This window comes from Mixophyes fleayi, chromosome 1 (assembly GCF_038048845.1).
Source record: "Mixophyes fleayi isolate aMixFle1 chromosome 1, aMixFle1.hap1, whole genome shotgun sequence".
Taxonomy (NCBI): Eukaryota; Metazoa; Chordata; class Amphibia; order Anura; family Limnodynastidae; genus Mixophyes; species Mixophyes fleayi.
In genome coordinates, this window is record NC_134402.1 from 291,504,546 (window position 1) to 291,529,261 (window position 24,716).

General features: G+C 37.2%; 1 protein-coding gene across 7 annotated transcripts in view; it reads left to right on the plus strand.

The window, feature by feature from the left end:
* Positions 1 to 24,716, plus strand: part of LOC142155431 (transducin-like enhancer protein 4) — an 86,562-nt gene that overhangs the window by 59,740 nt on the left and 2,106 nt on the right. For 4 of the 7 annotated variants that reach the window (XM_075211027.1, XM_075211025.1, XM_075211029.1 and 1 more), the window contains 12 exons: positions 2,520 to 2,639; positions 4,510 to 4,563; positions 4,708 to 4,860; positions 6,620 to 6,749; positions 7,099 to 7,289; positions 7,668 to 7,741; positions 8,399 to 8,648; positions 10,316 to 10,563; positions 18,287 to 18,434; positions 19,013 to 19,163; positions 20,246 to 20,322; positions 21,392 to 21,865. In XM_075211027.1, coding sequence (XP_075067128.1) covers positions 2,520 to 2,639; positions 4,510 to 4,563; positions 4,708 to 4,860; positions 6,620 to 6,749; positions 7,099 to 7,289; positions 7,668 to 7,741; positions 8,399 to 8,648; positions 10,316 to 10,563; positions 18,287 to 18,434; positions 19,013 to 19,163; positions 20,246 to 20,322; positions 21,392 to 21,499 — 1,704 coding nt within the window. In that variant the 3' untranslated portion in view covers positions 21,500 to 21,865. The remainder of the gene's footprint in view (positions 1 to 2,519; positions 2,640 to 4,509; positions 4,564 to 4,707; positions 4,861 to 6,619; positions 6,750 to 7,098; positions 7,290 to 7,667; positions 7,742 to 8,398; positions 8,649 to 10,315; positions 10,564 to 18,286; positions 18,435 to 19,012; positions 19,164 to 20,245; positions 20,323 to 21,391; positions 21,866 to 24,716) is intronic. The other 3 variants (XM_075211028.1, XM_075211030.1, XM_075211032.1) reach the window with 1 other exon arrangement.

Genomic DNA, 24,716 nt, shown 5'->3' on the forward strand with positions numbered 1-24,716 from the left:
GTTGGGTGTTCTCTAGCATACAAGTTATGTATAATGTCTAGGCATTTTTTGATGCTCAGATTTAAGTTTGCGTTTTTTCTTAATTCTGATGGGCTGTCTTGGAAAAAGTATTTATGGAAGCCCTAACAGTTTGCTCTTGGAATGTTTAACAGTCATATAATACTTGTTTTCCTGGAATTTAGACAATTTTATGGACCATTATTAGCAAAATACTGTAAGTGAGAATAATTACAGAAACCATAAACACCAACAGTCTCTTCAGGCTTTTTAATCAGTCTTTACCTAACGTCTGTAGTACACGTTTGTGAGCTGCTCCATATTCTACCTCCCATATGAATGTGTGCTCTGCTGTACTTAATGGAGTACAGCATATGTTGTTTAACAAATTGGAAGTGGTCATTTCAGCGTGTTATTTTATCATGTTAAATGGAGCACAGAGACTTCTTTCTAACATGTCAGTTTCACAATGTGATCAGTGAAGAAATGTGACATCTTTTTCAGTCCATTATGAATAATGTTCCCTGCTGAATTATGTCACCAATACTGCACTTCATTAGACTTCAACATTCTTTTATCAGTTCCGCAATTTGTACAGGAGAGTGACAGAACCTGCTAAAAGGATATAATGCCACTAAAAGTGAGTGTGCCATCAGCTATTAATAATAGCTTATAATAATAGATTTACACATTCGCACCAAGAATGTGAAATGGGTAATTTGGTTTACTTTAGATAATTGCCTTCATGGACTGCAAAACAGTTTTGGGGTATAACTTTCCCAAATCCTAAGACATCTTGGGGTTCAACTTGTGTTTTTTTTTGTTTTGTTTTTTTTTTGTTTTTTTGCTCAAGCTGTAATAGTATACTTTTATGTTTACAAGTCTTTCAGGTAGATGTGTAATGTTACCTGTGACTCATCGCTCTTTTAATGTTAATGATCCTAAGTTGGGTATTAGCCTTAGAAGTACATTGTCTTGTCATGACACCCCCTTTTCAGGCACTTATAATATTAAAGGTGGACATCTCTCATTTGAAGTCTGTTACCTATTTAGATATTTTCAAGCTGCATCAAGGGAGATTTAGGAAAGGCATGACGTTTTCTGGCGGCTGCTGACCACACCCACGGGTTGTGACGCAGTCATTGGCAAACAGTTTTTCATACAGCCTGATTAAAATGCTGATCACCTTTTGAAGCTGACAGACAATTGTTTTATCCATATAGGATTTAGTTTTAGGCCTAAGTAAAATTATATTGGCCAATTACAGTGTATCATCTCTACCCAGCTTTACTCTGTAGTTTGTGTTTAAGGATTATGATTAATGATCATTATTTCTGTCACTGGTAGTCTCTCCTTTTCTTTGTAATTTTGCTTATAGTCCTTTTGAAAGGTCACCAAGCCTAGAGAACAAGTTGTTGGGTTTTTATAAAAGAGCTACAACAATATATGTAAAAGTTAAGATGGTATCAAAACTGAAAACATTTGAGATCAAGCCTTTATTATTCAGTAATAATTTGTCTGTTTCAAGCCTTTTAGAGGACACTGTTGCCAGCCTCTCTGGCTATAGAATATTGATATCGGATAATTCAAACTGCAAGTAGAGCGCAAACCAGAGTAGTGACGCTGTGTAAGGGAGATTGCTTGTTGTATGGGATAACTGGGTAGAAATGTTTAAATAATTTAGGCTACTACAAGTATGTATTGGAACTTGAAACCGTTAGAATAGGGTACTGTTCTAATAGCTAATGTGATAGGTTACGGACATATTTTTACATTTCTTAAAAGGAGTAAACCTTTAAAGTATGAGATTTACAGAAATGTTACATATTTTATTTTCAATAATAGTCTAGATGGTGAGGTTGACGAAGGAGGCGCATAGGAAGAGATAGCGCCCTGCTGGTGAGGGCATGCATGTCAGTCTAGACTGTCATCAAACCTTACTAGATGTTGGTTCTTTCCATTTTAGCTTTGATATTCTGAGCAATGTGAATGAGCAGCATGCAGCTCAATATGGAAAATCAACTGTTAGCAGCAGGGGCGAGACAAGCATCACAGAGCCCCATAGTAAAATTTGGTTAGGCGCCCCCTCTGTTATGCTCTCAAAAGAGCAGCCGCAGCCCCCTGTAGTTATGCCACTAGTAAACGGACACCAGATGTCCAACACAGTACCAGTGTTAATGGTAATACCAGTCATTTACAGCTTGGTAATACACAGTATATAACTTGTGCTCATTCCTTGTAACAAAATTTATGGTAAGTGTATACCTGTAGATTATATTATAAAAGACATATGAGAAAATGTTTGTACAGTAGGCCTCATATCCGGTGGTATCAATTTCTTGCGTTGTACGATTACATTTCGTAAATGAGATTTCACTGGTTGGAATGTTTGTGTATTTAAAATGCAAATCAAATACCAATGGGTACCTTGCAATAATGAGTGATGTGTTTTTATTTTATTTCATGAATATATACTTTGTAACAAACCGTCTCATGAACTTTTGTCTTTACCTCTTTTGCAGAGCTCATCTGTGTCTCCATCCGCAAGTTTCAGAGCTGCAGAAAAACACCGGAATTCAGCAGATTATTCTTCAGACAGCAAAAAGCAAAAGACTGAAGAAAAAGATATAGCAACTCGTTATGTAAGTAACAACGGACTTCCTTTAACTATATTACAATATTTTATGCTTCCGTATTCAGAGTCACGGACTGAACAGGTAAAGCAAACTCACACCTATTACAGTAATTCTGTTATGTGACATTCATATATATTTAATGTTCCTAGTTGAACGTGACTGCTGGTGAAATTTATATTTGACAAGCAAATATGCTTAATGGATCATAAAGAAGCATAAATATTTCCTAAGGGTGTATTTGGTTTGGTCTGAACGTAGCCAAGCATTTGTTTAGTGAGAAGTTAGTAAAGTTCATATGGTTTATCTGTTTGCTTAGCCATCAATATGTTGCTTTAGAACATTTGTTACCTTGAACACCAATTTAAACTTTAAGTATTCCCTTTAACTTTAGATATTCCCTCATGAGTACAAAAATGCAAATCTGTAAATCCTAATGGTAATCTAGGTTCCAGGTCTTAACCGTGAAATACATACCAACAATATAGTATGAAGTGAAGTAGACAGATTCATCAAAACTACAGTGCCAGTCCTATAGCTTTCCAACAAGGGATAACACTTGGTAGCTTGTGGAGTGTTTGTCTACTCACCAGAGCGTAATGTTGTTACAGCCTCCTTACATGCTATAATAGCATTGTAATTTGGTGTTTAGGTAATTTTCCCACAAGCTACCAAGTATTATCCTACATTAATGTAATGATACAAAGGTACTAGTATAGGCCCAGCGGTCTGTTGCTCTCCAGGTGCTTTGAAACTACAAGTCCCAGCATACTCTGCCAGTTATCATCTGGCTATCCACTGGCAAAGCATGCTGGGCTTTGTAGTTTCACAAAACCTGGAGAGCCACAGGATGGCTAGGCCTGTATTAGTGTTCACATTGAAGCTTTGCTGAATCTATCCAATTTGCTTGACTATATTGCGTATGTCACTGTTGCCACCTGGAATCTAGATCACCATAAGGATATAAAGATTTTTTTTTTGTGTGTGCACTCTACCATATACAAGAACTCCACCCGGGGGGAATGCAGTATATTGCTGGCTTGGTTCTATATCGAAAAAGTGCCACTTAACACTGTTTGATGATTTCTACAAACCCTATGCGAGTTCTGCTGAAAAACAATTTGTAACCAAACAATTTGAAATTATTGAAATATTCAGCAATTTAGTTGTATTAAATTTTAATGTTGAGTCATTATAGTCTGCCAGATATTTAGTGTCTTACCAGCTTAGGCATAAAACTATTTATTATTCTGAATGTCACAAGCCTGCAGAGACATGACTCTTAGTCCTCATGTTACCAGTGCACTGATAGAGTAGTATCTTCTTTCGAAAGGTCGAAGTTGACCATTAGATCACACCACTCAGGGTGATGTTAGACTACCTAAAAAGTAGAATTCATTTTGTTATACAAAGATTTGCTTGGTGCTTGAGTGCTGAAAGTTAAAAATTAGAGCTAGATGAGCTGATTTTATTTTTATCTAGTACATTGTTAAAATCATCCAGTTTGCATTAAATTTAATACACAAATATAATTGTGCCTTTGAAGGGTCTGTATACCATGTAGTATGTTACAATATCTGGCAAAGAACATATTTAAACGAATATGGTTCACAAAGGTTTAAGGATTGATCATCACCCTTATTTTGTTGTACCCCTTGTAGTCTTGTTAGTTATTGAAGTCTAGTGCATAAAGATCCTGACTGTTCTGACCCTGACTTTTGGGTGTATTGTGATGTAGAAAAAGCAAGTGTTGGTACTAAATGGTTAAAGTATTAAATAACTAGTAAAACTAAGTAAACCACACCCCACCCTCCACTTGTGTAATTGGTAACGTCATGCGCAGCACCATTTGATAAGAAGTATTTTATTTTCCATGCAGGACAGTGATGGTGAAAAAAGTGATGATAACCTGGTGGTGGATGTTTCCAATGAGGTGTGTGTTCTGCTTATTTTATATTCTGTTTGCTGTATTTTTTGAATGACTTTTGATCTGCTTAAAGAGTAGGTTCTGAGTGATGCAATGCCTTTAACATATTAATAGCAGTGATATAGCAATGTTTTCCTTTTTTGTTGAAAGGACCCTTCTTCACCCAGAGGAAGCCCGGCACATTCTCCAAGAGAGAACGGTTTGGATAAAGCCCGACTTTTAAAGAAAGATCCTCCGATCAGTCCTGCCTCTATTGCATCATCGAGCAGTACTCCGTCTTCAAAGTCCAAAGAACTCAGCCTTGTAAGACTTCCTAATATATGCTTCACTAAATCGGGTACAGGGGAGTGTGAGCATTTCCATTTGTTCTATTGCCAATTTGTGCTCATTGCTAGTTAGTATCTCAATGTAGAGAAATGCAAACTTTATAGGGAGATGGGGAAATGGTTTTACCAGAGCAAGTAGCAATTGTTTTGTAGGGACAAGGGAAAATAAAGCTGTAGTTGTAAGCTATGTTTTGTGCTGCAAAATAATATGTAACTGTATTACTACTGGTTGCTTATATTAGTGTCTGTAGCATAGGAAGCTTTAGCAAAACAAGTTGAGTTAATTGAGCAACAGATTTAAAAAAAAGAGGGACCTGACTGCTGTACAAGACTCTGTGGACCCATGTTAAAAACAAGAAGATATTAACTTGACTTTTTAATTTATAACAGTAGACTGACTTTTGTTTTTTCTTCGGTATTAATCCACTTTTTCCAATTTTTATTATCTCTTTCATAAGCCAAATCTAGCTCAACATAGTCAGAGCAAATTTTCCATGTTCAAAAGGTCCGTTTTGATGAAACATTACATCTCTTCTTGCTGTTTTAATCAACAGCACTAATGTAGCTGAGACAGTGCCTCCAGTGGACAAATAGGTCAATCTGTGACCGTACACACAACAGGAAATTTCTTCCGATGCAATGTCTTTAACGATTTTACCAACGGCTGAAAGTCCGGTTCAGCATGCTGATTCATGCGTACACACTTTTACACGATTTACCTTTAAGATATGTCATAACCATCTGCTGAAAATGTCATGACTCTATAAACTTCATAGAGATCTGCCTACACAGCTGGTCGTGAGTGCATACACACTTCACAATTTGCCACTTGTCAAATCAGATTACACACAGACGTACACACTAATGCAATATTTAACCCAATGGTCATTTATTGTGTGATTGACACGATAATCTGGTGAAAAACCTGTAGTGTGTACCCAGTTTTACTTTTACCTACCTTAACTCCATACAATATGTTGGTTGACAACACATCAGATTATTAAAATAATTGTGCATTTTACAATCCAATAATGTAGTAAAATCTTGAGTAAATTGCCATCCTTTTAATCAAATGGCGATTAACTTTCTGGGCTTACACTGAATGCTTAAAATGTGGTGGGAAGGGGTTACTAAGCAATATGTTCACTCCCACTGCAAAAAAGAAATGCTAACAGGTTGATAAAGAAGGTTCAGAATGCTGAATAACTTCTGTCAATATGTTGCGCTAATAGAAACTGCTAGAAAGTAAAAGGATAATAAACTCTCGGGGCATATGTTCCCTTTAAACATTGCAGCTTGATGTGATCTCCTGCACAAGCTATTCCTTACTGGTGTGTTTCCATTCATGCTGCTCTGGTTACACAGGTCTGCTGTACACTCCTATGTTATGAATAGATACTTGAAAGATATGATTGTGAAAGCACATATGTTATGACTCTTCCATTAGGGATGTTGACTTTAGCAGGGTGAGTATTTGAGGTACGCTGTAGAGTAAACCATAAAGTCAATAAGTTGTTTACTTTTGGGAGGATTCAAGTCATTTAGCATGTTGTATCTTTTGGTTCAGCCAGAGATTCATTTTGTTAGTGGCTGTGTAGTGCTGATGTAACTCTTACCTGTTTTTGCTATTTAAAGACAAGCATATTTGCAGTCAGCAATTCAGAATGAATGAGTGTTTTTTGCCTTTTCATTTTCTTCCTCCTTCTGACTTCCATTTTTCATTCCCCTCCTGGTAGAATGAGAAGTCTACAACTCCTGTTTCAAAGTCCAACACACCCACTCCACGATCCGACGCCCCCACACCTGGCAGTAATTCTACTGGACTGCGGCCTATGCCTGGCAAGCCACCAGGAGTCGACCCATTAAGTAAGATGGATCTTATTTAATTACATTTTTACATTTAAACCACGAAAGCATTGTCCTATAAATAACAATGTCTCCTCTCCAATAATGGGATTTCTAGAATCTAGAAGTGACCTTCATATTTTCATAGTTTCCTCTTTTAATTACATGTGGTTTCACCTCGTTTATGCTCTACTGACAAAGTTGTGTATGTTTTAAGCATGGTCTTGGATACAAATGACTATATATAAAACACATTGCTATAAATTACTGATCAAAGTAAAGGCTAAATAAATAATGCATACACATGCATGTTAAACACCTTTTGAGCATAATTTTCCATGGTGACTGACTTGTATACTGTTTCATCAAGCAGGTCTGAGGACTCCCATGGCAGTTCCTTGTCCTTATCCAACCCCATTCGGTATAGTTCCACATGCTGGAATGAACGGGGAGCTGACCAGCCCAGGAGCTGCATATGCCAGTCTCCACAACATCTCCCCCCAGATGAGTGCGGCGGCAGCAGCGGCTGCCGCGGCTGCAGCTTATGGACGATCCCCCGTGGTAAGAATGTTATCTACTGTATTTGCTGGATTATTTCTTCCTGTATGTTGCTTCCTATGCACATACTCTGTGCTATGTGTTATATATTGGGACATTTAATTTATTTATATATTTTTTTTACACCTACTCTGAAAAAAGGTAAAACCGAATTATTAAACCTACAATGTTGGGGGATTTGTATGAAAAGTTAATAGTAGTAATAGTTTATTTTCTCTTTAAAATCACTGAATGCATAGACCCTGCAGTTTAGTGAAAGATATGGACTTGGTACTAGTAATCTGGATAATCAATATTCAAAAGTAACACTTAATCTGAATGTACATATGAGAAATGGCGTTTCTAGTCAAATAATTATTTTCTTTTTCAATAAACCTGTAGGTTGGCTTTGATCCACATCATATGCGAGTTCCAGGAATCCCTCCAAATCTGACGGGAATTCCAGGTGGAAAACCGTAAGTGGTTTTATATTCGTTATCTTCCTGTCATATATTTTACTCCTTTTTATATATTTAAGTGTAAATCACATTTTTGAGGAGGATTATACTTCCGGGGCTTTTTGTAGCTGTCATCCATTTCATCATGCCATCTGTTTAGAAAAAATAAGCATCCTTTTTAGCTTTTGAAATTGCACACGCTGCAGATGAGGTTTTTTTATGTATTTTTTTAATATATTATTTCAGAAGTAATTGCATCTATTAAGCACCAATTGGTGACGTATAAATCAAAACAAGAGCTGATGGAGACTCATGATGGTTAAACTACGATTAGAGAGGAGTGCAGCATGAAACCTTAATTATAAGTAATGACGATCATTGTTTTAGAACTTATAAAAGAATTGAAAGACAATGATTTATTTTTCTTTGCTGCACATACAATGTATTACTTGTAGACCCTGTAGGCAAATTAAACTTGGCCGTTCAAGTTAAACACTAAACTTAAATTAATAATGTAAGCAATAATAACCCTTCCAGTTTAAGTTGAGAGGATGTTATGATTAGAATTGTGTGCATCGCTGAAGCTGAGTGACGCATTAAAGTTTAATTGTGAAATAAACTTCTAGATAAAGTTGTACCATTGTTTTATTTATAATAATTTTTTTTTCTATTTAGTGCGTATTCATTCCATGTAAGTGCTGATGGCCAGATGCAGCCCGTCCCTTTCCCCCCTGACGCTCTGATTGGACCAGGAATCCCTCGGCACGCACGACAGATAAATACTCTAAATCACGGAGAAGTGGTTTGTGCTGTTACCATCAGCAACCCCACAAGACACGTGTACACTGGTGGGAAGGGATGTGTCAAGGTCTGGGACATTAGTCACCCAGGGAACAAAAGCCCTGTCTCCCAGCTGGACTGCCTGGTAAGTGCCCAGAAAATATTTTGTATTTTTTTATTTATTTTGGCATGTTGTAAACGTTGTGTGTAGCAATGAGCTTGGCATGCTCTGGTGTATTTTCTAAACATTGAACATGCCCAGAGGTGTTTACTTCTTTTCCTGCTACAGGATGACCCATATGTTTCATTTACTAATAGTCACGTGTGTGGATGTTAGGAAGCCTGTATCAATGTTTCTCTTTTGTTTGGTTTTCAAAAATACAAAATCATATGACTGTGTACTATAGGTTTAGTGGCCCTTGAAAAAGAGACAAGGTGATCCAGTAAGAAGGCCCATTTTGAAACCTTCACAAATAAGTTTGCATAAGTTCCTTTGCAACAATCTGGGGTGGAACACTACATGACCAGCCTCTTTAGCAAAATTCTGCCCATCGATCTTGCTTTTATCAGCTCCGCTTGGGCATTACTGAGCCTGCTCTTATGACTTTGAGTACAGGTAATAGCTGTGCAGGTAAAGGCTACGGGCCTCTCTTTGCCATACAACTCCATAGTCGCTGCACCCCCTGCAGTGGTGGTAGTTCTGCCACTGGCAACACCAGTGTTTTTTTGTAAGAAAAAAGCAGCCGGAACTCGCCTCTTTCTGCCCCCTTTATTTTTCTGCAGCCCTCTCTTTCTGCACCCCCTCCCCCGGTTTCTGTAGTCTGTACTTGCCTTCTATGCTTCTTTCTCGCTTCTCTGCTTGATCGCGGCTCCTCTCACTGGCAGCTTCGTGACGTCACGACTCTGCCTGAGCCAAAAGCAGGACACACTCTAAGATGCTGTGCTGCACTGTAGCAGCACCGCAAACAAAAAAAAAAAAATGTTAAAAAGTTAATTAAACATTGAAAACCCATAGGAAAATGGTGCCGGAACACCGTTCTGAGCGCTCTGACAAAAAAAAGGGCAACACTAACCTACTATACATAAGACTATTATTGGAATGAGTAAATTAGAATTCAAGTAGAATTTAAGAATCTTCATGTATAAAATCTTTATTAAAAGAAAAGCCTTAAATACAGTACAGCTATCACAAATCTATTTTGACCTTAAGCCCTACATAGCTACACTGAATGGTAACTGTTTGATTCATTGCATAAAGTGAGGGCATTAAATTAATATGTATTCAAGGTAAACAGCAGGACACAATATTGGGGCACTATATTTCATTAATTAGCTATGGACTTCTGCACTGAACTTGTATCATGTAGAGCGAGATGTGCAGCTCAGCTTCGGAAAGTTCGGGTTGACTTTATGGCTTTCCGCATTTTGATGCTAATTAAGATGAATTATCTCACAACACTAAATTTTGTAGATTAAGTTTAAGTACTTTCCTAATGTCATGTAATTTTCAGGCATTAATCCACTTTATCATTGTCATAGCTGAAAATGACTCATTAAAATCAGGAGGGAATGTTTGTGCATTTAGAGGTTTCCAGTGTAGTGTGTAACCCATCATCCGTGAGATTTCTAGCTAGAGATTGCTTTTATAAGTACACAGGATATTTCTGTAACCTCTAACCCTTACAACTTTTTGTTTAGTCTCACAAACCCATGAAAATACTTGTATGTGAAACTGACAACAGACCCTGTAACTGTTATTGGTCTAGCTTTACAGTACCGATTTTCACATCTTGATGGTTTTTGTCTCTACAGAACAGAGATAACTATATCCGCTCCTGCAGACTACTCCCTGATGGGCGCACTCTGATCGTCGGAGGGGAAGCCAGCACGTTATCCATATGGGACCTGGCAGCTCCTACCCCACGTATAAAAGCAGAGCTGACATCATCTGCTCCTGCCTGCTATGCTCTGGCTATAAGCCCTGATTCCAAGGTCTGCTTCTCCTGTTGTAGTGATGGCAACATTGCAGTGTGGGACTTGCACAACCAGACTCTCGTGAGGTATGTATATTAGCTTTGTGTTCGCAATTATTAACCGCACCATATGGCACCTATCGTATGTTGTATTGTTTAGTCCATATGTCTTTGAATATGTAATGCATGATACTTGATGATTTTGTGTGAAATTATGAACAAATATATTGCCATATTTTTACGCTCTGTAACACATAACCTGAAATGAAACAGATTAACATATGTTGCCATGCTCTGCTTTCTTTGCATGTCAAAGCATTGTGCTATCTCATGACCTCCACTGCACTAGTAACATGCTATCTAACGTCGATCAGGATTCTTCACACTTCTAATTTGTTTCTGGAAGCCAAAGATGCTATCCCAAACAAACATCTAATTGAGTTTCATAAGCATTTTTAGGTCAAGACTTCTTGCTTTTGTGGAACTGGCGTCTAGATGCAGACATATTGTAGTTGGGGATAGACACACATACGTAACTACAAGAGATCCTGCTTTCCGTGTTGTCTTCCATTAGGGAAGCCACAATAAAAGGACCCTAATCAGGTGGTCCCAAATCAAGAAATAGGCCCTATAATTGCATAGCTGAAATTGAAAGCATAATACATCAACCTCTACAACACACTGTACACAAAAATTCCTCTACTCTAAGGAGGCTGTTACTTTTTATAATACAGATTTGTTGTGCAATACATGCTGTAATGATACAACTACTTGGCTGTTTTACCTTATATATTATTGCAAAAAATCTACACTCCTGCAATTGGTTTTAATTGATACAATGTAGTCCACAGCAGTTACAAGTAAAAAAAAACAAAAAAAACCCTCTGGGTAGAAAATGGACCATAGAATCCTGAATGTCATTACAATGTATCTGGGATATTCATGCACTGAACTGGGGGTACAATTCTTTGTGGCATGAATTCAACAAAGTGCTGGAAACATTTCGTTACTCGTTCTAGTCCGTGTTGACATGATAGCATCACGCAGTTGCTGGAGGTTCGTCGGCTGCACATTCATGATGTGAATCTCCTGTTCCACCACAACCCAAAGGGATTCTACAATAAGTTCGGTGTACTCCATAGTCACCAGATCTGAATCCAATAGACTCACTGTAGCCACAGTTTTCCACACACACAATGTGCACTCATTCATTTACCAAGAACATGGTCAAGGGTAATTCATCGGACCATGTCAACTTAATCCACTGCTTAGCAGTTCATTGCCTGTATTGTTTGCCCCATTGAACTTGCAAAGCACATTACCAGGTACGGCAAACCCAACTTTGATATCATACACTGTCGTTCTTGTTAGATCATTTATGATTAAATTGGCTACTTTTTCCACAGGTTGATATTTGCTTGGTCCTGGTGGTGAACACGTATACTACAGTTGGCTATTGATGATTTGATCACATAATTTTATGCTGGCTTTACCTTAGACACTACTGCGCATAAAATATTAGCAAAATGAGCAATCTTTGTAACTGAGGGGTAATTGTTTTGGGTGTGTTTGGAAAGAGCTTCAATGTCACAAAGTTCTCCTCTTGCAGCCATATTTATAGCCATAATTATAAGCAACTAGAGCAGTAATTTTATGAATGGTTCTGTGGGGATGTTATTTGCTTAATTAACACATGAGCCCCCACATCTGTGTGGAAGCCCTTGCTTTCAAGATGGTTGATATACCTAATTTACTCTAGTATTTCCATCATGTATTTATTTTTTTCTTCCCTACATACGTGTGTGTGTGTGTTTATAAACTATTACTCTTCAAACTACTTTTTTTTTCTGTGTGTGTGTGTATATCGAGATAGATCTCTATATATCTGTCTGTGTGTCTGTCTGTATATGTATATATTATGTATGTATTTATTTATTATGCACAATGTTAATAGAATAGATGCTTTCATAGAAGTACACTGGACCAGACAAACACTGACCCAGGATCAGAGACTGTGATTTTGATCATTTAATAATATGTTTCAGTGCCTTGCAATATAAATAAGCTCTCTTGATTAACGTGTCAATAATTTGGTTTGTATATTCCAATTCCCATCTATGCTACATTTTGTGTGTCTCTGCTTTGTAAGTTTGAGTCTTGCAAATCGATGAACATGCAATAATTTTCCAGCAGTCAGGCCTTTCAATACCCAAGGTGCTGTAACCTGAAGAAGCAACTGATTGGTCTCTCCTGTTCCTGGGATTATTGCGCAGTAATACTGAAAGAGAAAATTATATAGCGTTTGATTAGTAAAGATTTCTCTCTTTGCTCGGGTTAATGCTGATGGCACTGACACTTAAAAAGGTACAGAGTCATTGCAGGCCAAGGAGGGGGCGGTGCTTGGCACTAAACACCACTTAAGTTGAATAAACATTCAGGTCTGACATTGTTATGTGTAGGTGCAAGCAGAAATACTCACACAACGTTTCCGAAGTGTTTCTGCAAGGGAAACGACATGTTTTGCACTATTTACTCTCCTGATTTCTTCCACAACTAAAGCCATAAATATATCACCATGTAACACCAACAAATTGAAAATGTAAGCAATGTATGGCAGAATTTAAATTGTAATCACTGTAAAAATGTTATTTAAAAATAATATAGATATTAACATATGAAAAATAATCAGGTTAATGGGGCTAAAATTAGTCACAATTGCTCAATATTTTTATCTGCTTGGGAGAGGTTATTTTTCATCAAATTGAAGATGTTCCTTATTTCACAGTTAAGATAACTTTATTTTATAATTAAACCTCATGGAGTTAAGTTAGCATTATATATTTACATATCTGCATGTTAATGTGCTATGCAAAATAACTAAAAAAAAATATTCCATAGACTGCAATACATTGACACTCAATGGCTAAAATAACATGTAAAACCATAAAGTGCTTACATTTGCACAAGGTATCTCCCACTATAGAGTGCTTTTGTTCTGCACAACAGGAAGAATCACATTCCACTATAACCAGCTTCTTTTACTAATTAGAACAATGTTGGCAGAAACAGTTTGTTTGTTACATTGTAAATGAGATGAAGCTTTGATGGTTCTTTTGAGATCTACAATCTACATGTAAAATAGTAGTAGTGCAGCAATTTTAGTAAACCAAAGACCATTTTCAAGTCTGCAACACTCCTTCTCTCCAAGTCTAATACACTTTAAAATTGGTGAATACAGTAGGATTTCAATTATCTATTACAGGACTTCACACAATTAAAAGTTGAAGCAGGTCACTTTGGTCAGAGATGACCACGTCCCATTAAATATCATGGAGCGATGGAACATTCCCCAAATCCTATAGGTTCAGCCTTCAGACATTGTGCTATGTGGGTTTTGGTGCAAAGTTAGTGGGCCTGATTCATCAAGGTACGGATACTGAGCGCAACATGCATTTGGTTTAAAACACACGTATGTCAGCTTTGCGCATGCCCGAATTCTAAAGGTGTGGTTTTCAAGATACGTGCACTGTTGAATTCGGGCAGTTCTCAGGACTTAGACAAGCAAGAGATACTTTTTTTCTGCTGTAACATTGAGGTGCCCAGAGCTTGATTTGGACGTGGCTGTGTGTGCTTGAGTTTGGCACATCCATACTGTACCCTTACTGACTATGGCAAAGCGCCCCTTCCCCGTCCCGTTTACTCCCTGATATCGTAGACTGAAGTAAGTATCCTTTGAGTTTGAAAACTGTACCGACAGGGCTGTGTTTACTGGCGTATGTCCCAGTTCTTGGCATGCGCAAAGTAATTTTTGCGTACGATATGCTCAAAATCGGCAGATACGTGCCTTGATGAATCAGGCCCAGTGTTTCTCCATTGTGGCATTGGCGTGCAAGAAATGGTTAAGTGGAGTTCAGAATAATGAAGCATGCTGAGAGATTTATGATGCTGGGAGGCTAACATGCTTTGAAATGGCTAATCCCACTAGCTCCTGGATGTTCTAGGTCAGCACAAACCTGTTTTTTCTTCTTCCTCATCATTTGATGTCCTAGTTGATAAGACGGAAGAAAAACTGGTTTCCAGCAAATGAAATTTAAGCCAGGTTGATGTGTATATCAAAGCATGTTTTCTCTCATTATACAAATCCTTTTTTACATTTACACGATCGATGAGCACGCAATAAGTCTAATTATTCCTTTAGTTTCCACAAATTAGTAGATTGCCCATGGTCAGGACTTTTAATAAGATCTGGGGCTTTTCTGTTGGTGAACACCTGCCTGCCATGTTGCCTTTGAAAATCTTTGTGTCTCTTGTCCTTAATAAAGTTTCATTTCAATTAGCTTAGACTGTGATATCGGTACTACATTCCTCCTCCGCATAGCCAGCTAATATATAGCAAAGACCACTTATATTAAAGAGCATGTTTTTTTTTTTGTTTTTTTTGGGGGGGCTTTCCATTTAAAAAGAATTTATAAAGAATTTATATTGCTTCTAGATAGTCAGAAATAATTGTATTGTGTACGATAGTTTCAGACTCCCCTAGAAAAATATACAATGTTAGATGGGGGTCCCCCAAATAAAATGGCTTCTGCTTTATTTGTTTTTGGTATTTGCCCTTTCAAAATTCAGATGCAATTACTTAACATTCTAAATAGCTTATAAACAGAGATAGGAATGTAGACCATTGGTTCCAATTACCCCATGTCTTAACATTTGCACTTGCAGTCAGGAGTATTTTAGACGATGCCTGCTCCATTCACTTGCATTTGGCATACACTGGCTTTTAACACAACACCAGTGGTTAAAGGGCATAATACCTCAAACTGATTTATGACCTTTACTGGTTGGCTTTGTGTTGTAAGGAGTACTTGGGGTTGCCGGGTCAGAGGAGGATACTTCATGTGACAACTCTGTGTGTTTGCTTGCAGTGAGCACAAATAAATGAAGTAGCAAGGCAAAGGCTAAGCTGTAACATAACTGCTCCCCAACTCAAATTCCAATGGGTGTGAGTGTTTTCCATTCCCACACCGTTTCATGGGGAAAAAAAACGAAAAACCCTATATTTTGACACCAGTGGGCATTGGGTCCATGGACCTGATGGAGAAGTTTTCTTTTTATATAGGAAGAGGGATTATTTGACTTTCCCTTAACTACTTACCACCCTTTTTGGAGGCTATAAAGTTAAACTTTCACCACAATCTGGTAGTGTGATAAACTGCCTGCCTCCCGCATAACTTGACATGCATTGTTTCAGCTATGTATTTCAATCTTTATACTTTCCACACTTACGTTCAGGAATTCCCCTCCAGTATTTTTCGTTTGTTCACCAGACACTCCTGATTTATGTAAAGATTTAAGGTTACTGGTAGAGTTGTAAAGACGTAGAAGGTGTTTGGTTGTGTTCCCACGGAGATTCAGTTATTTTTGCAGTATTTGTCATATTTTGTGTGTTAAAGATAGTAAGTATTCTAAAAGATAGTGAAATTGCTCCCTGGGTGCAACCTAATGTTTTTTAGGAGGTCCCCTGTGCCCGCAAAGATACACCCAACATAAAGATATATGGTAGTGGTGACGATACCAGCAGCACTATTTAGCCACTTCTGTTTGGCTGTTTACGTATTGCCCCCCCAGCTGATAGTACTTTGTTGATTAGTGTTGCGACCTTATTATATAAAGTTACATTGTACTGATGTTATGGCAGGAAGATCCACTCGTTTTTTCTTTTTCTCACACCCCATATATGTGTGCAAGAAATTCTTACTGTAATGGCTGGCACTGTGTGCAGCCGGACATTGTGGTGATGACCGCTCGCCACATCGGCAGCAATTGAATCTCGCCATTTTGTCATTTTAATTTGAATTACTGCAGGAAACGGTTACTATTTTTAAGCGGTAAATGATGGATGTGGGGGTACTTGTATTTTATTGCATTTTATATAGAAACTGCGACCTGCATTTATTAATAATACCGTCAAGACATTATTCTCTTGTGTAATATGATGCATTACCTAAAATTGTGTAGGAATAGGGTAATGCAACTTACTATCAAGCCACATCTCTATGCTATCGTGTGGACATTTACATGTCTGATGGAGAAATACTGTGTTTGAGTTGGCCGTATCTTGAGATGTGATTCAACACATGTATGTGTGATTTTCTTTCAAATTAATTTTTTTCATGTGCAAAAAAAATGTGTCCTGCTCTAAATGAGGCCGCATATGTTTAAGTGCACTCCACTGTCAAGGAAAGGGAAAATATTAAAATAACTCTAACTTATAATGTAACTTGTTCAATGGTGTGGATCTAATCTGTAATACTTTTATTGACTTGCTTTAATAACGAATATTTCTATTTTATAAACAAAAGTGGAGTTATGTAAAGTATTGTTGTCATCCTCTCAGTTTCAATAGTGGATAGATTCTTATCCTATAATTTGAAACACAAAGCATTGAACACCAAGCCATTTATGTATAAATATTTTGTCCCCAATTATGTATATAAAGGGGGAAAAAAAAACAGAACAGTGGGTGACGAAGCTGAGTCAGACCTATTTTGAACAGACCCAGCCTCAGTAGGTTGATACACAGCTGTAGTGTTAAAGGTTCACTTAATCTGAATTGCAAGTTTTGTGTTTTGTGTTCTGTTTTCCTAACGCGAGATAATGTTTTCTAACAAAAAAATATTAAAGACCTAAATGGTCAAAGATTTTCAGAGATTCCTATATATTTTTAATCTGCTAGTCCCAAATTCTGCACAGTTTAATGCTCCTTGGGGACTAGGTTCATATGCACTGGTATAAAGGGTAAGCATTACCTTGTAATTACATGTACACAAAGTTATTGTAAAAAAAAAAACGAAAGATGTTGCAGCCTATTTAAAAATTTATTTGGCACCACTTAAGGAGTTGTTTACACAAGACGATATGTATGACTAGGTGTATTTGACCTTGCATTAATCTTAATAATTCCATCACTGAATACATTTTCAAATGGAATTCCAAACAAGTGGGCAAGGTCTCTCGCGGTTTTGTTTATTATTACATATGGACAGACACTGTGGCAAAAACCAACTAAATATGGTCCATCACACAGTATTGTACTGTTTTCTGGCATTGCTGTTAGGAGTGATTTACAGCTTTTGACCTGTAACACAAATGTAATTATTGGGAAGTACCAAATTTGCCATTCATATTTTGTATGTAATAATAATGTGCACATTCAGTATTGTCTTGTGTTAGGATCTGGTTAGATCACATGCTTATCACTGAAGTAGCTGAAAGCTTCAAAGTGTTTGGCCTGTAGGAAAAGTTTACAGTAGAACTAAGCTGGTGGTTTGAGAGCACATGTGTGGGAGGAGGGGATTAGTATGATGTCTCTGTGATCAGCTGGCAACCAATCATATTTTGCCTTATGCCAGCAGCGACCATCAGGACATCACCCCACACTCAATTTATCCTGCAAGCAGATTAGCATTTGATAATATGAGATATTGGAGGATACTTGTGTTGATTTATAAAAGCTGAATGTTTCAGTAAATGTTATTCCACAAAGATACGAAAACTATTGTCAAATAAGTATAAATAGCTAAAACGTACCCAAAGGAGAGAGGTGTCTTTGTGTATGAGGATACAATAATACATCTCCGACATCTCATCATTTGTTATGACAAGCCTTCAGAGACAGGATTGTTTGTTGTTTATGAAAGTAATTTTAATCATACTAATCATTTTCTGTTGTGTCATATGTCTGTGTGTTTACATTTGAGTATTTCTGTGTGTTTTTCATGTACTTGATAAAGATGTCTATGTATTTCAGGCAATTCCAGGGCCACACAGATGGAGCCAGCTGTATTGACATTTCTAATGATGGTACCAAGCTCTGGACAGGAGGTTTGGACAACACAGTGCGGTCATGGGACCTGCGCGAAGGACGACAGCTCCAGCAACATGACTTCACATCACAGGTATAATGTGTTCAGAGGTTCAACCTCACTGTAGAGATTTTCATGTCATCCACAACTTCCAATTTTTAAAGGCAGCTTACTTTTAAACAGGGTTTCTTTTTATATTCACTAGAACAGCTTAATCTTTTATTAAAGACAGCTAGGTCTGCGGTACTCTCTCGCAGGTGGCATAAATTTCTGAGGATTTCTACCTCGCAACAGCACTACTTTAGTAATATGTTTTTTGTTTATTGCATACTTTTATTAGAATTTATTTTCAAAGAGACTGGTATATTTCATAGTGCGGTACAATTTCCAGATTTGCATAGAAACACATAAAAAATAATTTACATTTTATATATTGCCACAAATATTACCATGGTGATGCAGATATTTTTTGGGGGAAATAGACGTGCACTTTAAAATATGCATGTTTATTTACATGTCACAAAGCAGCTTTCATGTCTATTTGGTGACGTTGTTTCTTTATATATGCACGAGCAGAGCAGGCAGACCTTAGTTTATGGACCTATTGGCTGCGAACTCTGGATGTAGATATATAGTAAGCTGATGACATTTCTTGGTTTTTCAATTTACAGATTTTCTCACTTGGATATTGTCCAACTGGCGAATGGTTAGCTGTGGGCATGGAGAATAGCAATGTGGAAGTGTTGCATGTCACCAAGCCAGACAAATACCAGCTACATCTTCATGAAAGCTGCGTACTCTCCCTCAAGTTTGCCCATTGTGGTAAGTATTTAGTTGCTTGTTTTGCCTGATTTGATCCACTTGAATGTGTTACTCTTCCCTGGTGTGGACTACGAATGCCAAAGTGTTGATTTCCTACTCATGAATTTTTCAGAGGATTATAGAGGATAAGATGGCTTACTGTAGAGTTACTGTAACACAATTAAAAGGTTACCTTAAAGGGCCTTTTAACCTTTCATTGCATAAACATCTATGCATTGATATATTATCCATTTAAAGGGGAAAAAATGTTTACAAGGTATGTTTCCTTTTAGCAAACTCTCATGCAGCTATAAATGACCCTGTTTATGTGAATTAAAACAAATTTTTATTACTTTAGAGAATCTAGCATAACTTTGAAATGATTCATGTCAAACACTGTATCTGATGCAGTGTAATCTTACTGTAAGCCTGTAAGTGACACTGTTGCTATTGGTACAAAATGACACTTATTAGGGCCCAGTGTTAATGATAATTATCCTTTTAATGTTCTTTGTGATCTGGTTAACTAAACCCCATTGTACAGAGACACAGGTCTGTGCAGTTTTTCTTGTTTTCTATCGGGTAACGGCACATACCGGCGTCCATGTAAAACAGGGTTAAACGCACCTTACCACACTATTATGGGTTTGTCCGAACACTGCAACTAAGTACAAATATTATGTACTATTTAATTTTGAAGCATTACAAAATTCAGGATTTTATTTTAATATATATATATGTATGTGTATGTATATGTGTGTGTAGCAGAAAAATAAAACTGTTCAATGTGTGTGTAATTAACAATTTTCTAGTGAGGCAATGAACCCTCTATTCCTTTGTGCTGCTTGTTTGTGAAACAAAATAAACATCAGGATCATTGATTCCTATGGGATATGCAGCTATACATGGAGCAAGTACCTTGAGAGCAGTATGAATGTACAAACATGGAGCTGCGTTTTCCATAGGGTTCAATGATCCCTCTCACCTTGTCTTATTTACTCCAGTTATGCTCCATACACACAGAACAAAGGTCACAATGGTGCAGAGAACTCATGAGAATCAGACTAGCCTATAGATAACAGTAACACATGCTTTGTTTCTAGGTAAATGGTTTGTGAGCACTGGAAAGGACAACCTTCTAAATGCCTGGAGAACACCTTATGGAGCCAGTATATTCCAGGTATGGTCTTGTTGTTTATAGGCATTTATATATTTTGATGCTCATGGAAACTTTCTATATAATACTGTGATTGTACGATACTATCTCGTAAAGAGTCTAGCAGAAGTTTCTGTAGATAAACTTCGAACTGAATTTATACTGAAATGTGCCTTCAGTGATACTAGGATTAAATAATACGAACCTGATATTAATGAAATGGTCAATTAATACTTATGCAGTTTTAGTGTATTGTTTCAGAGATATAAAGCCTCTGATGCAAGACAATATTCCCATTAGTTAATATATAAACCCTAAAAAGACAAACATGTATTAACATCTTTGTTTCATTCCTGCTAACGTTGTTGTTTTTGTTTTATTTAATTGTTTTGCATTACACTTATTTGTAAATGTGTATTATCAAATTTCCGTAGTCCAACCTCTTCCCACATTTGTGCATCCAAATACGAATTGAAAAGCACAGTAGTTTTTCTTCACTTCTGTATAAATCTTTTGTAAATGGCAACGAAGTAATGCACTGCCAAGCTATTGTTACAAAATATTTGCTATTTATAAACTGCATTGTACTGTGATTAACAAGAAGATCTAGGGATGTAATACTTCAAAGCCCTACTAAGACTCATCTCTGAATATTATACCCAGTATGGGAGAAAATACATAAGGCCTAAGATAGGCAGTAATATGATGTATTGTCACACATTGGATCCCTGCAATTTTTTTTTTATATCTATTTTGCTTATCCAGAGATTTTTAGATTGAAAATGCGAGGGAAGGCTGTAGTATAGCCATGTGTACATATGTCCATGCGCACATTTACATTAAGGGTTAATGGTTCTTTCTAAACTTCCATCAGAAATGGGTTTTACACGAAGACATTACAGTGCTCTACTTGACTAGCCGTCAGCTGAGTGTGCCAAGTGGGAATATTTTTCAGCTAAGCATTCGTATGAGCACACACACACACACACACACACAGTTTTTGTTCATTGTGAGAGTCTTAATAAAGAGTGCCACATACATTGCCTGAAGAGAACCTTACTTTTCACTGTTCATTGTGTATCCTTTCCCACAGTCCAAAGAATCCTCATCAGTGCTGAGCTGTGACATCTCCGTGGATGATAAATACATTGTTACTGGATCAGGGGACAAGAAGGCTACAGTCTATGAAGTGATTTATTAGACACAAATTCAGACTGCCAATGGGACGTTCGCTTACTAGTAGCACTTTTCTGTAAAATATCTTCTTTTGGAACTAAGGGCCTGAAATATCCACCACGAGAAGATCTCTAATTTTTCTTTTTCTTTGCCAAATGCGCTCCCTGGATTCCCTAATCGTTGTATATGCTTACTAGGAACCTGAAACCAAATCCTTCTGATAACGTGTGTGTGGAAGTTACACCGAAAGCCTAAACTTATACTATACATCAGACTCAAACCATTGGATTGTGTATTATAGTTGTAACATATTTATTTTGTGTAAAGAAGACTTTCTAAAAAAAATGAACTGACTTAAGAAAAATGGCCTGTCCTGGCCATGGAAATGAAGGTGAGTCTGTGTTTGTTTTATTGCTGAAAGGTTTGACCTTTTTCCATACTATGAGTGTTTGTATATTAACGAACAACAAAGATGGATAAACATTGGTATTTTATTGTCCAAAAATGCATTTCCCTTTTAAATAGTTTATTAACATGTAACTAGACAAGGAGAAGAAAAGTTGTTATTGTAAAGCAAAATGAAAGCTGTGTGAATTCATATGGGTGTTATATAATGACTTGCATCCTTTAACGGTCTCGGCTACTGGAGGCTTTTGCAGTGAGTGGTACAGTGTTGTATATACTGCATACTTGCCTGCTTTGAGAGATCGCCAAGAGGTGGGGTGGGGCATGGTAAATCGCGCCATTTTGGCCCCACCATGAATCACGTCATTGAGGCCATTTGGGGATAGGATGCTGGATACTTGCCTGCATACTTGAAATTCGGGAGTCTCCCAGACATTCCGGGACACTAGGCAAGTATGACATACTGAAGCCAAAGAGTAGTATATGATTGAGGTTTTTTTTTTTTTTTTTGGTTTTTTTTCAAAAACGTGATCTCTAACCTGCTAAGAAAGAAACATAGTGCAGTTTGTGGATGTCATGGAATGGGATTTTATTTTCGCATGTACCATGTGAGGGTTACATGATGCATTTTCATATTAAATGGCTCCAATCACTTTCAGTTTGAAATAAAAGGACACATTTCGGCAATAGTTAGCATTTTTAGTTTAGTCACCCTTTAACGATTGGATAGATGGTTAGAGTAAACACTTCTGCAGACGGGTGTTATTTAGATCCATCTACCATCCGTGTTTTGTTTTGACAGGTGAATGGAGGTGACAGAAGCTCACATAGAGGTCATTGAGATGCTGGTGTAGTGCTCACAACTGCCTTCTTTCCCCATCTGCTTTGCTAGAACCACTGCGTTTACTGCATCAGCATTTCCCCATAGAAATCTCAGTGTGAGGTTCCATCTCAAATCTGTTCTCCTGTCAAAGTGGAAGAGCTGGGTTTTAACGCTCATGTGTAAAGAGTTGGCTGGATAGTCTGATTAACATTTAGCCCAATTCCTTTTTTTTTATCTGGGAGTGTAGGTTAACAAATCTCTGACATTGGCTTCCTGATTTCATAGTTTTTAAAGGCTTTCCACAGCATTGCAGTGAAACAGATGCTCAGAGTTCTTAATTTGTTTTGTTTTTTAAAAAACTATTAACCTTATTAAAGGTCAATGAGCGAGAACGAAACGGCACCCTTGTACATATACTGACACAACTTTGATACTATTACAGCCGGTTTGAAACATACTTATTTTCTGGGTATTCATCTGGAAAGCATACGTAAAAGCAAAAATATAAATGAAGAATTTTCTTCTAAGCGAATAAATGCTTGTAATTTGTTGCATAAATATAATATTTTATTTAAGGAGTTTGCCAATATTCTGCTATCACAGACTTTCACATTTGTATTATATCAATGCCCTTAGAGAATAATTCCACTTAAAACTAAATATTTTTTCAGTGGAATTATGTGAGTTATATATAAATGCAAGCTATTATTTCTCTGTGATCCACCTTTTTAGGTAGCCCCCACGTTGTCTGCCATGATCATGGTACATGCTCCTGCTGGCTGCATGTGTTTGCATGTGTCTGCTGGATTGAGGAGTCCGGTGTTTGCTGCAGTCCGAGGATGCTCTCCTAGGTCTTGCTGAGGCAGGCTTTTATTATACAGCAATAATGTCCTCTATCGATTAAATGATTATGATGAAGTCAGCAGGAGCAAGGATTACTGATCACAGCAGACACAAGAGGCATCTGATATATGATAATATTTTGCATTTGTATTCCACTTATAATTCATTTCAATAGATTAATAAACAATAATAATAATAATAAATTGTTAAATTGCTAGTTAGAATATCACCAATAGCAACAGGTTTATTTATCTTTATCAGGGTTTCCTTTTCTGTTTCTCCTCTTGATGCAAAATTACACCCAAAAGTGATGGTTAATATAAGGATACACTTAAGCATGATACATTATTTTTGTATTATGAATTTTGTAACCCCATATATTTAAATTTATATAGAGAACCATATGATATAAATTTTTTAGATTAAAAATGATTTTTCAATTCATTGAAAAATACCACTCAAACGTCACGGTGTGTCACATTACCGGATCTGTGACAACACGTTTGGATGACCAAAATTACTATTCTTAACATGTCCTATATGCCTAATGTAGAATTGATCAGCATGCTCTGCTATAGGCATCTAAATAAATAATGCCATTTTGTTAAAATATCTGTATTGTCACTTATTTAGTCATTTTCCCTATCTGTCCACTTTCAGTTCTGAGGTCTCTTTAATGTCCATCTTTGATATATCAACTGTTTACTGAGGTTAATAACATAATTGAGACTTACTGGAGTTACTTTATGAAGTGCAAATGGGCCAAGGTACAGCATGAAATCACCTTTGTTGCTGTGCAATATGATTGACACAGGTGCGCCTAGATTGCATGGGTTTGCCGGTAAAGATGGCAGTGATTATGAATGAGTTGATTGGACAACAAAGGCTTTCCTTGCAAAGTATGACGCAAGGACATCACAATGCAGTGCAAAAGAAAATTGCATTTTTCGGAGTGAGATTATTGGTGGGGAGAGTGCATTTTTAGGGGCAGCCTTCACTTAGCAAAAGGGAGCACTACCATTTTACGCTACAAAAACACTATTTTGCACCAACTCCTAGTTGGCGGAGATCAGGTGTCATGCCATAATTCTAATGGAAAAATCTCAAAGTGCAACTGAAAAGGTGCTGCAAAATGTTTGCCATCTCCCTGTAAATTGAGGCACTTTTAGTG